This window comes from Perca fluviatilis, chromosome 8 (assembly GCF_010015445.1).
Source record: "Perca fluviatilis chromosome 8, GENO_Pfluv_1.0, whole genome shotgun sequence".
Lineage (NCBI taxonomy): Eukaryota > Metazoa > Chordata > Actinopteri > Perciformes > Percidae > Perca > Perca fluviatilis.
In genome coordinates, this window is record NC_053119.1 from 2,263,848 (window position 1) to 2,281,625 (window position 17,778).

At 37.1% G+C, this 17,778-nt stretch overlaps 1 protein-coding gene across 1 annotated transcript; it reads right to left on the bottom strand.

The window, feature by feature from the left end:
* Window positions 1–15,379: 15,379 nt before the first annotated feature.
* LOC120563449 (cystatin-B-like) lies at window positions 15,380–17,099 on the bottom strand. Its single transcript, XM_039807614.1, has 3 exons — window positions 16,956–17,099; window positions 16,759–16,872; window positions 15,380–16,521 (listed from the first exon to the last, which is right to left on the bottom strand). Exons 1-3 carry the CDS (start codon window positions 17,025–17,027, stop codon window positions 16,363–16,365), a joined length of 345 nt encoding a protein of 114 aa, XP_039663548.1. The 5' UTR covers window positions 17,028–17,099; the 3' UTR covers window positions 15,380–16,362.
* Between the last annotated feature and the right edge of the window lie 679 nt (window positions 17,100–17,778).

Consider the following 17,778-nt stretch of genomic DNA (forward strand, 5'->3'; position numbering starts at 1 on the left):
AAGGAGCAAGGTTACCTCCCCTTTCTCTGCTTTGCCCCCCAGAGAATTTGGCCAACCCATGAGAGAGAGAGACATCATGGCTTTCAAATGAGCAAAGTGGCAGTTTGTCAAGGCCACATATATATATATATATATATATATATATATATATATATATATATATATATATATATATATATATATATATATATATATCACTATGTCACTTAGAAATTTCCATTCCAGTACCAGCGGAGATCAGTTTTATTGTTTTTTTAACCAGGGCAGCAGTTTTCAGATTACATTATGAGTTTATATAATTACTAAATGGTTCTGACTGTAGAAAGAAGTGGCTGATCTTTATTGCAATATCTACATTTCCCATTATCAGCAACCATTCATCCAATGCTCCAAAGGCCTACCCTGTTTACTAATCTAATTTCATTTTAAAAGGCTAACTGAGAAAACATTGGAGAAGCCTTTTTCAATTCAGTAAGTACATAATGTAATCTGAAAACTGCTGCCCTGGTTACAAAAACAATGCAACTGATCTCAGCTGGTATTCTGTCTAAAATGGAGTGGAGTGGACATTTCTAAGTGACCCCAAACTTTTGACTGGTAGTGTATATATATGTTTAAGACACAGATAGACTGTGTTAGTAGTAATAATGGTGCAAAATGATTTGAAATTACATTTTTCTTTAATTGAAAAAACTTATTTTTGCATAAGGGAGGACCCCTTCCACAAACCAAGGGAAAACAGTATGATTATTTTATATACTATTTAAGTAGGTTGGATATATGTATTCACTACTTGTTGTACATTCTTTCCTGAGTTGATTTCTTGAGTAGTGTGTTCTTATATTTTATTTGATTTGAAGACATGAATTGGGATGTTTTGAGGAAGCTTTAATCAAACATAAACCCAAAGTACTCATGGTGAATTAGTCATTACTTTTAGCTTACAGGTCAGTTTCACTTCAGCCTTTTGATACCACAGCCGAGTACGCAGGAATCTGTCTAATGCAAGATATCATAACTAGTCATAACTAGTCATGTGACTTTGTGTCAGTTCTCTTGACCTCTTTACTGGAACACACACTCCTCCATATGTGCAAAGACTTCTTCTCTGTAAAGTAAACATTATTTTTTAAAGCAGATTTGAAGTTACATTGTAACAATTTAACAATTCGCCCTCATGACATCCACTCGCGGCACGGCTGGGTTGGAGCCATGCCGCGAATGCCATGCCTGCCCCCCCGCAAAATCTGCGCATGGATAAAGGACATTGCATTCCACCAAATATCTTCATCTCTTAGTGTTAAAACATTCAAAATCAATGTTAAATCATTTCAGAATAACGACGACTACTCAAAGCGCTTTAACATTGTACAGGAACCATTCACCATTCACAAACATTCCTACACTGTGGCCGAGGCTGCCGTACAAGGAGCCACCTGCTCATCAGATAATCATTCACACACATTTACACTCTGATGCACAGCATCGGGGGCAACTCAGGGTTCAGTGTCTTGCCCAAGGACACTTCGACATGGGACTGCAAGGATCAAACCACCAACCTTCTGATTGGCAGGCAACCGCTCTACCACTGAACCACAGCCGCCCCCGAGATGTAGGAGTAACAACAACCCTTTTGTTCCTCTTATGAATTCCTTTCCAAATTCTGTTTGAGGATTTTCAACAAAAGAATGTTTCAAATCTCATCATTCAGATTTTCATTGTTGTACAGAACTAAAATTCCAAAAACTAATATTGTTTTGATGTGAAATGATGATGCAGCATTAAGAGTGTTGAGCTGAACTAAAACATTAACAGTGTAGACTTCTCACATTAACATTTAATTCATATAAACAATGTCTAAGTCTTATGTAGGTGTTCACACTAATTAACAATCAGTTCAGTAAAGTCATGTTACTAAGTTAACACACACACACACACACACACATACACACACACTCACACACACACACACACACACACACACACACACACACACACACACACACACACACACACACACACACACACACACACACACACACACACACACACACACACACACACACGTTGACTTTATTCTCCCTGTAGGAGATGTTTTCTACCACCAGATGGTAATACTTCCACAGTTTTCCCCTGAACTGATGGCTGATGGGTAATGATGCAACATCTGAAGTGTGTCTCCACCATGTAGCTGCTGTTGTCATATCTCTGTGAGGACAGTGAAGCCTTCAGTCTACTCTTCAGATCAGGTAACACATCTTATTCCAGCTGGTCTGATGAATATTTACTGAACATTGTTTAGAATTTGACTTTCTTGTCTTTAAGTTTGAGTGTTAACGTGTTTAAGTTTTCACATTTGACTTGAGATGAAAAGAACAAAGAGAGAATATGTTTCTGCTGATTTCTTTGTTGTGATGCCACTTTAAACCACTCAAACGAAAGCACTTAAAAATATAAGAAAGCTTAGGCTTAACATGTATTTGAGTTCTGAGTCAGAATTCTGTTTGTTTTTTTCTCATCAGAACTCAAAACAGGGTCTTAAAAGTTTACATTTAATTTTCTAAAAAATAAGGCCTTAAAAGTCTTTTATTTCGTTTTCAAAGGTCTTAAATGATTTCTTGTCCTTTGGAAGGATTACTCCGTCTGTGACTCTGATGTATATATTACTGTATTATAAGGTCCAGGTGCTGATTGTGTTTGTGTTGTTCTTCATGCTTGTGACCGTGGAGTGGGCACGGTCTGTGGTGTGTGGTGTGTTGTGTGTGTGGTGTGTGGTGTGTGTGGTGTGTGGTGTGTGTGGTGTGAACAACACATGGATGTATAATAACATCTCAACATGGTGTTTTATTATAAATCCATGGACATGGTGAGCAAGATGTGGCCAAGCTCGGAGTGAATCAACCAGTTATCAGGAAAGAAAACCAGACCTCTCGTCTCTTATAATACTACTACTACTACTACTAATAATAATAATAATAATACATTTGATTTATATAGAGCTTTATATGGTAGTCTTCTCAAAGAGACTTTACGGTAAAAACAGCACATTTAGCACATTAAAAGCTAACGTTAGCTTGTTGGTTCCAAGAGTCTCTGATGGGGGTCTGGTCTCAGACGTGGACCAGATGGGGGAGGTAGGGGGTAATGGGGCTGAGGTCGGTACAACAAGCGGGTCAGTGCAGTGGAGCCAGAATCTGTCATAATATTACTATTTTATTCTATTGTAGTTTTCCACCACTATTTGTTAACGCTGAACACATTTAGTTTTCTAAAGAGACCCAGAATGGAGACAGAGACCTGCGAGTAAGAACCAGTTTTCTGTTCTGTTCAGGGAAGTTTTATAAAACATTTTTAATTATTTAACAAACTCTCTCTGTCATCATTAGACACAAAGAGTATGAAGTTATACTTAATAATAGACAAAACCTATTGAATTAGTGTAAATAATAAGTTGCATGTTACATGGTGAGACTTAGGGCTGCATGATATGAGGAAAATATGTGATAACGATATTACTCACGATACATGAAGAGATATTAACATGTATTCAATTTCTGCTGCTTTCAGTATTCTATAAACAAACTGCTTGTTGATTTAAAAAAATAAAAGGAAATCACTTCCAACATTATTTTATGGACAAATTGAACATTATATTAAATATAAAAGGCAGCACTAAAACAAAAATGACGATAGTTTAGTTTTCTACTGATATGTTCTTTAAACTAACACAAACAATCTGTTTGAGTCTATCGCTATGACGATATGTCTCAGCCTTTAGTGATGTGTTCATGGTCCCAGTTGATATGAGGATGGGTGGGCAGCCCTAGTGGGACTGGGACCACCAACCCTCCACGGAGTCTGTCTCTAGTGGGACTGGGACCACCAACCCTCCACTGAGTCTGTCTCTAGTGGGACTGGGACCACCAACCCTCCACTGAGTCTGTCTCTAGTGGGACTGGGACCACCAACCCTCCACTGAGTAGAAGTATAGACCTTAGTGGTCCTCTAATACTGTATCTGAAGTCTCTTTTATATAGACCTTAGTGGTCCCCTAATACTGTATCTGAAGTCTCTTTTATATAGACCTTAGTGGTCCCCTAATACTGTATCTGAAGTCTCTTTTATATAGACCTTAGTGGTCCCCTAATACTGTATCTGAAGTCTCTTTTATATAGACCTTAGTGGTCCCCTAATACTTGACCAACTGCCACTTTGCTCATTTGAAAGCCATGATGTCTCTCTCTCTCTCTCTCTCTCTCATGGGGGGGCTAAATTCTCTGGGTGGGTAAAGCAGAGAAAGGGGAGGTAACCTTGCTCCTTATGACCTCATAAGGAGAAAATTCCTGATTAGCCCATCTGAGCTTCCATTTTCTCAAAGACAGAGCAGAACATTACGATATGATCCGAGCTGGACGCATTCAAAGCCGATATCCCCCAATGCAATGCGGCCATTCATTTCCAAGAATTGGGTAGCGATCAGCCAACACAGTCTCACTCCCTACTCGTCAAATGTATGACGCATGGTCAAGGACCCTGGCGTCAAGTTTCAACCAAATAGGGGTACCCTTAACGTCATTTTTCGACGAGGGGTCCGTCAGATAGACATTCATGTTAGGCCCTCACCGTCGGATATCGACGAAAGAAAAAAACACGCCCCCAGCCCCTTAACTCGAAATCTGGGACAGTTATTATTGGTATTTTTAGCCCAATACCCGCTGTTTTAATCAACATTATTCACGAGATATTATCGTGGTTTATATGTATTTCTTTTAATGTTATTATTTCGGTCTATTTCGGCCAGGGAAGCTGGGTTGCTTTTTTGTTGATTTATATTTTTTAAACTATAACGCCAAATCTATCAACATTTATTTAGATGTTATCGTGGTATTCATTTCTTTACTTTAATAATATTATTTCGGTCTTATTACCGGTAAAATATTACAGTATATGCTGTAATACAGAAGATTACGATATGATCCGAGCTGGACGCATTCAAAGCCGATATCCCCCAATGCAATGCGGCCGCGTTCATTTCAAAGAATCGGGCAGCGATCAGCTGGTCTTTAACGCCAGGATCACTTCAATATACAAATATATACAGTCAGTGGTCAGTATCACTTCAATATACATATATACAGTCAGTGGTCAGTATCACTTCAATATACATATATACAGTCAGTGGTCAGTATCACTTCAATATACATATATACAGTCAGTGGTCAGTATCACTTCAATATACATATATACAGTCAGTGATTGTGTCACCAGCAACAACACGTTGCTCAGTTTTGTTCCAGTAAGTTATGAACCATAATAACGTTTAAATGAATCCGTGGAAAAGTCCGGAAGTGACGTAGTACGTCCCGCTCAGCGGATACGAAGATAAAAATATATAATATTCGTAATATTGATGTTTTTTTACAACGTTGTATTTGAGGAGTTAAACAATAAAGATAGTTATAATAATAAAATACAGTTTCATGTATTTGTCTCATGTACTGTGTGCTCGGCCTCAATCTGAAATGGAATCAAGCCATCTCACGGCAGACAGCAGAAACAGGAGCCCAACGAGTCCCCCCCCCACCTCGGAAAAACTACAAGTGCTCAAGCTTTGTAACAGCTTCTGTGGCGTTTCTTATGGGAGTTGTAGTTTTAAAGTATATTGGTATATTTCTCATAAGTAGAAGTTGGCAGTGTATAATTTTGGATGCACTCTGGGGGTTTTTGGTATGGAGAACACACTGGTGTCATCAGATTTTAAAAATCGAATCGTTAAATAGGTGAAAATAGCTTATTACCATATTTGACAGTGCTTACAGTAGGTACAATTTGGTGACCATAGCTACATGACAGCTGAGGTCCAGAGCTTTCTAGAACAGCTGGTCTTATGTGTGTAGCACCTTCTGTTGCTAAATGACAAGCCTTCATACATGTACTGGGTTCAAGGTTCAGAGGTCAATATTTCAAAGCAGGAGTAATGTATCCTCTTCAGACTGACATATGTTAATGTCCAGGTTGAGACCTTTCCAACGATGTGTTTGCTATAGTCCTATGACAACGTTTTAATTTTTACATACAGTATCATGGAGACCACTTAGCAGGAGATACTTTATTGTCCCGAGAGGGATATTTGCCTTGAGTTCAAATGCTTCATAAATAACACTTGACATATTGTTTTATCATACAGCTGACATACTTACAATAAAAAACAACATGAACAAAGGGATATATAGACTGAAGCACATCCCACAGCAACAATCTATTGCTCATCTTTCACAAACAGTGACAAGAGCAACACAACCATGCTTCATATCATGAAGCTATTGCACACCCTCAATCTCAAGCAACCTTATTTAAAGTTTTAATTGAGGTAGGTCCATATTAGGCCTATAGTTTAGAAATGTTAAGTTTACCCATATCTTCTGCCAGAGGATAAGAGCTCATACTTGGCATGGAGAATAAAGATAGAGCAGACCATATTCTGTGTGCTTGCCTGGAGAGACTGGTTTCTATTCCTCTACACAACCTTCATGACAGTCATATTAATATGCTCTGTAATGCAGCCTTGTATAACATAAACCATCTGATTCACCGTGAGTGTCTGCTCTAAATGATAACACACACTTTGAACACGGGCCTTCCAGCCAAAGGTGTTGTCCATATGAACACCATTGGGCCTATAGGAGCAGAGCCGATGGATTGGTTCATCATTTATGACCTCTGATACCCTCTGACCCAGCTCTATCTCGAGAGTTACCTCAACTTCAGTTTCAAAGGGGTCAGCTTTTCTTAGACATGAGAATCCGGGGGCACCAAGGAAGAAAGGTTGGGAACCACTGCTCTGACCCATGTCATGACCCTTTTCTCAGCTTGTGAAATGGTTGAATGAGATGTGTGAGTTTTGTCTTTGTGCAGTAGGGCTGAGGTAGAAGTGTGCCAAAAATGCCAAAACACATGTTGTATATGTACACATACCCAAACAAAGCTATATACATCTTACTCTGTGAACAAAAACCTCAGCAACAATCTGCTTATCCTTTTAATTTCCTGAAAATGCTTCTTAAAACTAGTCCCTTCTTAATTTTGAAAAGGTAGTCTCAGTAAAGGCTACAAAGGTTAGGATAGCTACAAGCTGTAACCACGGTGATTGATTTGAGGATCATCTTTTGAATATAATAATTAATATGTTAGGTCTAAAATAAATTGATATTTCAAAAAAGTAATTTATTTAAAACAACTAATAATGCAGTGTGATTTTAAATCAAACTAAGTCCCACACATAAATATACTCATGTTTTTCCCCTTTAGTCTTAGCTATTAATATTAATCAACTGCAAAATTAGAAAATTGCGTTTTTAAATAACTATGCATGGAAAATAAAATAAAAAATGCTTCTCTTTGTATATAGTTTATTGTTTTTCACAACAGTACAATTCAAAACAAATGCAAATTAGTCAAACAAGCCATTAGGCTGTATTTCTAAACACTCAACTGTAGGTTGAGGCAAATCAAAGTGCTAAATATAAAACACAATGTTTTCATTATTAGTATTTTATTGTGTAAATTCTCACGTACAACGTGGAACATTCTTTCACAGACGAGATGTGGAATTTCCACGTCACTTCCGCGGATTCGTTTAAACCTAGACAAATACATGAAACTGTATTTTATTATTACAACTATCTTTATTGTTTAACTCCTCAAATACAACATTAGAAAAAAACATCAATAGATACTGACATCACTGACTGTATATATGTATATTAAAGGGATACTGACCACTGACTGTATATATGTATATTGAAGTGATAATCGACCACTGACTGTATATATGTATATTGAAGTGATACTGACCACTGACTGTATATATGTATATTGAAGTGATACTGACCACTGACTGTATATATGTATATTGAAGTGATACTGACCACTGACTGTATATATGTATATTGAAGTGATACTGACCACTGACTGTATATATGTATATTGAAGTGATACTGACCACTGACTGTATATATGTATATTGAAGTGATACTGACCACTGACTGTATATATGTATATTGAAGTGATACTGACCACTGACTGTATATATGTATATTGAAGTGATACTGACCACTGACTGTATATATGTATATTGAAGTGATACTGACCACTGACTGTATATATGTATATTGAAGTGATACTGACCACTGACTGTATATATGTATACCACTGACTGTATATATGTATATGAAGTGATACTGACCACTGACTGTATATATGTATATTGAAGTGATATTGACCACTGACTGTATATATGTATATTAAGTGATACTGACCACTGACTGTATATATGTATATTGAAGTGATACTGACCACTGACTGTATATATGTATATTGAAGTGATACTGACCACTGACTGTATATATGTATATTGAAGTGATACTGACCACTGACTGTATATATGTATACTGACCACTGACTGTATATATGTATATTGAAGTGATACTGACCACTGACTGTATATATGTATATTGAAGTGATACTGACCACTGACTGTATATATGTATATTGAAGTGATACTGATCACTGACTGTATATATGTATATTGAAGTGATACTGACCACTGACTGTATATATGTATATTGAAGTGATACTGACCACTGACTGTATATATGTATATTGAAGTGATACTGACCACTGACTGTATATATGTATATTGAAGTGATACTGATCACTGACTGTATATATGTATATTGAAGTGATACTGATCACTGACTGTATATATGATATTGAAGATACTGATCACTGACTGTATATATGTATATATTATTGAGATACTGACCATGTATTGTATATTGAAGGATACTGACCACTGACTGTATATATGTATATTGAAGTGATACTGACCACTGACTGTATATATGTATATTGAAGTGATACTGACCACTGACTGTATATATGTATATTGAAGTGATACTGACCACTGACTGTATATATGTATATTGAAGGATATGACACTGACTGTATATATGTATATTGAAGTGATATTGACCACTGACTGTATATATGTATATACCACTGACTGTATATATATGTAGAAGTGATACTGACCACTGACTGTATATATGTATATTGAAGTGATACTGACCACTGACTGTATATATATGTATATTGAAGTGATACTGACCACTGACTGTATATATGTATATTGAAGGATACTGACCACTGACTGTATATATGTATATTGAAGTGATATTGACCACTGACTGTATATATGTATATTGAAGTGATACTGACCACTGACTGTATATATTATATTGAAGGATACTGACCACTGACTGTATATATGTATATTGAAGTGATACTGACCACTGACTGTATATATGATATTACCACTGACTGATATATGTATATAGAAGATACTGACCACTGACTGTATATATGTATATTGAAGTGATACTGACCACTGACTGTATATATGTATATTGAATTGATACTGACCACTGACTGTATATATGTATATTGAAGTGATACTGACAATGACGTATATGTATATTGAAATTACTGACACTGACTATATATGTATACCACTGACTGTATATATGTATAGAAGTGATACTGACCCTGACTGTATATAGTATATGAGATACTGACCACTGACTGTATATGTATATTTAGTATACTGACCTGCTGTATATATGTAAAGTGATACTGACACGACTGTATTATGTAATTGAAGTAACTCTGTATAATTATTTTAGCGTATATATGTATATGATTACTACTACGATAAGTTTGTATCTGCACTGACTGTATATATGTATAGTATATATATATAACACAGATATATGTATAGACCTTATATGTAATGATATCACTGTGATATATATATGCGTAATATAAAACTCTAATATATATGTTAATATACCACCAGATATATGTATATAGAAGTGATACTGACCACTGACTGTATATATGTATATTGAAGTGATACTGACCACTGACTGTATATATATCTTGAAGTGATACTGACCACTGACTGTATATATGTATATTGAAGTGATACTGACCACTGACTGTATATATGTATATTGAAGTGATACTGACCACTGACTGTATATATGTATATTGAAGTGATATGACAACGACTGTATATATGTATATTGAAGTGATACTGACCACTGACTGTATATATGTATATGAAGTGATACTGACCACTGACTGTATATATGTATATTGAAGTGATACTGATCACTGACTGTATATATGTATATATGTATATTGAAGTGATACTGACCACTGACTGTATATAGTATATTGAAGGATAACTAATCGACTGTATATATGTATATTGAAGTGATACTGACCACTGACTGTATATATGTATATTGAAGTGATACTGACCACTGACTGTATATATGTATATTGAAGTGATACTGACCACTGACTGTATATATGTATATTGAAGTGATACTGACCACTGACTGTATATATGTATATTGAAGTGATCCTGGCGTTAAAGACCAGCTGATCGCTGCCCGATTCTTTGAAATGAACGCGGCCACATTGCATTGGGGGACATCGGCTTTGAATGCGTCCAGCTCGGATCATATCGTAATCTTCTGTATTACAGCATATACTGTAATATTTTACCGGTAATAAGACCGAAATAATATTATTAAAGTAAAGAAATGAATACCACGATAACATCTAAATAAATGTTGATAGATTTGGCGTTATAGTTTAAAAAATATAAATCAACAAAAAAGCAACCCAGCTTCCCTGGCCGAAATAGACCGAAATAATAACATTAAAAGAAATACATATAAACCACGATAATATCTCGTGAATAATGTTGATTAAAACAGCGGTTATTGGGCTAAAAATACCAATAATAACTGTCCCAGATTTCGAGTTAAGGGGCTGGGGGCGTGTTTTTTTCTTTCGTCGATATCCGACGGTGAGGGAATAACATGAATGTCTATCTGACGGACCCCTCGTCGAAAAATGACGTTAAGGGTACCCCTATTTGGTTGAAACTTGACGCCAGGGTCCTTGACCATGCGTCATACATTTGACGAGTAGGGAGTGAGACTGTGTTGCATCAGCGGGTATTTAACGCCAGGATCACTTCAATATACATATATACAGTCAGTGGTCAGTATCACTTCAATATACATATATACAGTCAGTGGTCAGTATCACTTCAATATACATATATACAGTCAGTGGTCAGTATCACTTCAATATACATATATACAGTCAGTGGTCAGTATCACTTCAATATACATATATACAGTCAGTGGTCAGTATCACTTCAATATACATATATACATATATACAGTCAGTGGTTGTGTCACCAGCAACAACACGTTGCTCAGTTTTGTTCCAGTAAGTTATGAACCATAATAACGTTTAAACGAATCCGCGGAATACTCCAGAAGTGACGTAGTACGTCCCGCTCAGCAGATAAGAAGATACAAATAGATAATATTCGTAATATTGATGTTTTTTTTCTAACGTTGTATTTGAGGAGTTAAACAATAAAGATAGTTATAATAATAAATTACAGTTTGATGTTTTTGTCTCATGTACTGTTGGCCGGCCATAATAACGGAGCACACATTACATGAGACAAATACATGAAACTGTATTTTATTATTATTACTATCTTCGACCTCTTTCGTTGAAACTTGACGCCAGGGGTCCTGGACCATGCGTCAGACATTTGACGAGTAGGGAGTGAGACTGTGTTGGAACGATAACTTTCTGTTAAAACATCCTCCAGCTGATAATAAAACATCAAACACTAACAGCAGATGTTGGAACCTAAGATTACAGGAAGGTCTGTATATCTTATACAGTATATTCATGAATAATTAGAATAATTAGAGTACATTTAATAAAACAAAAAGAATAAGATGTGAGTCAGATGTATTTCTCAGCTCCAGTAGTGTGTTAAGGGACAGGTGGTATTCAGCAGAAGTTATTGTTGCTGTCTGAGGAGACTCTCCTCTCCTGAAAACTCTCTCTCTGTTTTTATAAACTCTCTTTAGTTGTTAAATCACTTTCTACCTTTCAGGTCAGCTGGTGAGCTGTCGGCTCTGATTAAGGAACGCACCAAAGTAAAAGGTAGACTACACACGTCATAAAACTATCTATGGTTAGTGTTTGACATGTTCCATCCTAATTCCTCTTGTCCGCGATGGGTTGCAGAGCCAGATTACCAGAAATGGTTAAAGAATCCAGCTGGAGCCACGTTGAAGATAGGAGGCCTGGAAGACAGCGTTTACAAAGGGAATGTTGGAAAGTTGAATGGGTGGGGGGGATTCTACCTTCCTGATATAGTAAACATGAAGGTTGTAGGAGTAGTGGAGGGGACGTCATACCCGTATGATCTGGTCCTGATGACCTGTGAGAACAGAAAGGTGTATGCCTTCGATGGAGAGGAAGAGGAGCTGCACATGGTGGCTGAGAGCCTGGAGGAGCTCAGTGAGAAGGGACTGAAGTATCCATCATCACAGAGCTACTACAAAGGAGAGGCCTTCAAACATATGGTGAGAAGTCAATTCTATTTCAATTCAATTTTATTTATAGTATCAAATCATAACAAGAGTTATGGCAAGGTACTTTGCAGATAGAGTAGGTCTAGACCACACTCTATAATTTACAAAGACCCAACAATTCCACCAAGAGCATTTAGTGCAACAGTGGCGAGGAAAAACTCCCTTTTAGGGAGAAACCTGGGACAGACAGAGCTTTGTGCTTGTCGACTGATGATTCATCACCTGATGTTCTGATATTATCTTTGGTGTGTAGACGGAGGAGGACTGGTACGAAGTGAGGGACAGTGAAGAGGCGAAGAAGCTGGACGAAGAGCATCGTGAACTGGTAGAAAAAAAGAAGTCTGAACTTCTGGAGAAACTCAAAACAATAAACGCTGCTGCCGAAGGTGCTGCTGAAGCTGTTGTTTCACTATTAGTTAGGAGGAAAGGTGAAAAAGGTAAGGAAATAAGGTAAGGAAAGAAAAAGGTGTGAGGTTCAGGTACCCTGTACATTTAATCTTTGGTCTATATCTTTACTATCCATGGAGACATTTCTGGCCCAAAAAACATAAAAGAAATATGTCTGGGAGCGTGCGCTCCATGTTTAAAAGGCTCAGTCCTTCCCGCCTTATCTTTACGCATGTAACCCCTTTCTCTCTCTACACCTTACTGTCTACAGCTGTCCTGTCAAATAAAGGCCCAATATGCCCCAAAAACTAAAATAAATCTTTCTGGAGCTGCAAAACATATTTGAGCTTAAAATGAAGATAGTTTCTCTCTGCAGATCAATCAGCGATAATGATAACCCAGCAGAAATTCATCTGTCCTCTAAAGAGACTTCTTTATTTGGATCCATAGCTAGTCTAAGGACAGTCAACACAGCTGACTTTAAGCCTTTAACAACAATAAATAATATAAGAGTTTGTGAAAGCTGCAGGGAGCCTGAGGAGAGGACTGAAGGCTGCAGACCCCTGGTCTACATTCACCACGTTGTTTTAAGGTTCTTTTGTTACATAAGTCAGTTCAAGCTTTTTGTTTCAGAGAGATTATTCAGGCCAGATTTATTATATTGTTTCCTCCTCCACATTATGAAAAGCTTTCTGTTGGCAAGATGAACTATTAATAAAACATGTTATTCTCACTTCTACTCTGACTCATCAAATCATTGATTGGTAACAATCAACAGGTTAGTTCTCTACATCATCTGGAGCTCCATCAGCCACATGGTATCTTCACTGTTGGTGAATGCTGATGATGAATCTGGTTCTTTAACTATGTTATAATGCTGATATTTCACAAAATGCATGTGAGACAAATATTTGTTAATTCTGATATGTAGTGTTTTTTTAAAAACAAAGATAATATTATTCCCTTGTAGTATCGATACGGCAAAAGTGCTTTTCTGTAAAAAAATATAAAAAATATATATACATGTACATATACTGTATGAGCAACGCAAGGCATGTGCTCATATGGAAGCTTTCTCGTCGCAGCAATCGTGTTTCGGGTGCTGTCTGTGCTGAGTGTGGTGATCTTTTGATCCCCATGCCTCCCCACAGACAAAAACTGCTGGGGGCAGGCATCGGCAGAATGCCTGCTGTCTGTTTTTAGCATTGTTAAAGGAAATGACTGGAGTTTCCACTCACAGTCAGTGATGTGTGCCACAACACCAATCTCATTGTGATTGCTAAGTCCAGTGATCCCTTGTCAGCGCGATATATTCCGCTCCCACCAATATAATATAATATAATGAACAGTAAATTCCAGTGATAATATAATAGTAAGTATAGTAAGTAAATGTTCCAATCAGCTGAGACGGGTTGAAAAGTGCACAGTAAAAAACAATGTAATGTTACAGCACATTACGTTTGTAAGAGTAGTACAGTGTTGCATACAGTAGTATGAAACAAGAAAACAAAAGTACAAATATATGGAAACCAGAGGGATGTGTTAAGTAGAACCCAGAAGGTTATCCTACAACTAATGTTGATACTGGACTGGATGGTAGCTACAGGACTTATTTTAGAAATTATTAAGATTTAACATTCAACACAGATCAGATGGCAGAGACTTGAGACTCGACTTGGAATTCCAAAATATCACTTGTGAACATCTCTGGAACACACACACAGTCAGTTGAGAACAGTTTCACATTCACACCTGGAAGCTGCCCACGACAACAACTCAACACACATGATGTCTGATCTGCTGCCACTGAGCAGTTGGGGTTAAGGGCCTTGCTCAAGGGAACCTCAGTGGTGGTAATCTTTCACTTTCCCCTCCCAGATGTTATCCTGTCTGGGGATTGAACCCAAGACCTCAGGGTGCCAAGCCCACTTCCTTAACCCCATAGGCCACCACTGGCCTTTTAACACAACTCTATGTTCCACCTTCCATCCAACTTATTCCCACTAGTTTTACACTGATGTTTGGAATTCATGGTACATGAACCATATTTTTATGAAATGAGATCAGATGTTTGAGTGAAAGAAGCAGTAAGTTATGCATTATTTTGACTAATTAAAATCAGAGGAAGGTTTGTTGATGGATTATACTTCAACAGTTTAAGTCAGGATACAGTTTTGAAACAACAAATAATCACATCTTTGGTCTGGGAAGAAAATGGATTCTATTAAATTAAATAAAACCCCTAAAATTCATTCATTTAAGAACGTTGTATGGAATCATTCTTGTTGTTTTTGGGGCATTTATCTTGAAAGAAACCATATTTTTATGTAGAGTTAAGTTTAGAAATTGGGTCAAATTTGAGCCGAGGACAACATGAGGGTTGAGAAAACGTCCAGTGTCAGGAAAATCAATTCTAGTAAATAATAAATAAGTCACAAACTCTGTAGGATAGTGGCAAAACATTTATTTGGGGTTAAAGGACATTGTGAGCAAACAGGAAAAATAAATATAAATCATTTTAAAGCTTTAATCTTACTGCATTCCACCAAATCTCTTCATCTCTCAGCGTTAAAACATTCAAAATCAGTGTTAAATCATTTCAGAATAAAGAAGCAGAAGATTTTAACACGAGACTGTAGTAGGGGTGTCCCTGACTAAGGATTTACACATTCAAATCAGAATTGTCGAATCTTTCTATAGTCGACTGATAGTCGAATCATCTATGTGTGTGTGTACAATAATTCTTAAAAACCTTCACCGTCCACAACATTCACTGGCCTCATGAACTCTGCAAGTTTGTCCCTGATTTCTCTTTTCCTTTTTTGGATCTAGAAAAAATCTATCTATTTTAAGTCCCAATATATGATATTGCTATTCGTAAATTAAAAGCGCCATTATATATGAAAGTAACAAACTTGTTGTTGTTGACGAGTGGTAGGACATGAGCTGTTGGCACAACTTGCCTTTTACTTTGTTGGATCATCTTTTACCATTCCAAGTGCATCCACACTTTAGATTTTCTTTTTCCAGACATTAAGTAACGTTAATCCCGGCCGCCAAGATGCTCCTTGTCTGTCACGGATCAGGGAAAGTGAAATTTAAATCTGTCACAGGGGTGGTTGGATTTACACACACACACACACACACGTAAAAAATATTTATTGAACGCTTCTTTCTTTCTTTTTACAGCATGATCATAATTAAAGGCTGTATATAAGTTAATATAACCGTACAAAACCAGTAGTTCTGTGTGAAATTAAATTAGACATTGAGCACCCCCATATTGCCAAAATGGTATGATCCTCGTTTGATAATAACACCTGCGAAGATTTGACTGTGAGATTGATGGTCGAATCAGCCTCCGCATATCGATGCATCGATTCTTCGACTATTCGGGGTCACCCCTAGTCTGCAGCCTTTAAGGATTTTATGGTGAGACTGGTTCTGGGATCAGTTTCTGAAATGGTTGGAGGGGGCTGTCTATGGTCTGATTGTCCTTTACATTAGTGTGAGGCACCATTCCTATGTGAGGCAGAAGAGCTCGGTAGATTTCCAGATGAATGTAGTCTTCTCCTCCAACATGAACCTGCAAGAAGAAAAGAGGAGAATTAGACGTCTAAACACATGGATTCATGTTGATCTGGTGTTGTTGAGCACTGAAGACGTGGTTAACACACACACACACACACACACACACACACACACACACACACACACACACACACACACACACACACACACACACACACACACACACATACCTGCCTTTGTTCAACAGAATGTCACTAATAATTCAACCTGTATATTAAAAACATCTATTTACCTTGATAAGGATGCTGGTTCCTGTCACAAAATGAAGGACAATTTCATTCCTGTATTTAACTGCTTTGTATTCCTGATAATCCTTTCCTGTCTTTTTCTCCACATCGGACTTCACCTGTGTATGAAGGAAATAAATCTGATGTAAATTCAGACCTTGGGTGTGGAGGTTGTGAAGAATGAAGGTAGATATAAACTCACCAGATCACAAAGCCACTGAGTGTCCTTAGTGGCGTCCTCTGTCGGACCGAATCCTCCGAGTAGGACTTCCATTGTGTCGAGGCCTGTTGAAGTTAACAGAGAAGTCAACTGTCTGATTGTTCGTGTCTCAACTGTTTATCACATCTGCATGTACAGTATTTATAGAGAGTAACCTGCCCCCCCCCCCCAGAGAGTAACACCTGACAGGTGGTTCCCCTGCATGTTGGGTGGGGCTGGAGGAGGAACAACAACCCATCTGATGAAGTCCTTTCCAAATTATTTTTGAAGTAATAATAATAATAATAATAATAATAATAATAATAATAATAATAATGTACATAATAATTCAGATTTTCATTGTTGTACAGAACTAAAATTCCATAAACTAATATTGTTTCGATGTGAAATGATGATGCAGCATTAAGTTTGTTGAGCTGAACTAAAACATTAACAGTGTAGACTTCTCACATTAATATTTAATTCAAATAAACAATGTCTAATTCTTATGTAGGAGTTCACACAAATAACAATCAGTTCAGTAATGTCATGTTACTAAGTTAACACACACACACACACACACACACACACACACACCCTTTCAGAACATCCAGTCTAATCCCAGCATTGTTTATCACAGAATTTCAATGAATCATTTCATAATGACAGCATGAACTTTCTTCATGTGTCTGAATAATCAGATCTTCAGGTCCTAGACCCACCACTGTTCCCATCAGTCACAGGGTCCAGGTTGAACAAGACTAAACTAACCTTTAACTCCACTTATAGAGACCTGGAACATAACAACCAGGTTGTAATGCACTGT

Coding starts and splice junctions, on each gene's coding strand:
- LOC120563449 (XM_039807614.1), bottom strand. CDS start 17,027: ATGGAAGTCCTACTCGGAGGATTCGGTCCGACAGAGGACGCCACTAAG. Junction 16,873..16,955: donor CTCAGTGGCTTTGTGATCTG/GTGAGTTTATAT, acceptor CTTCATACACAG/GTGAAGTCCGATGTGGAGAA. Junction 16,522..16,758: donor GAACCAGCATCCTTATCAAG/GTAAATAGATGT, acceptor TTCTTCTTGCAG/GTTCATGTTGGAGGAGAAGA.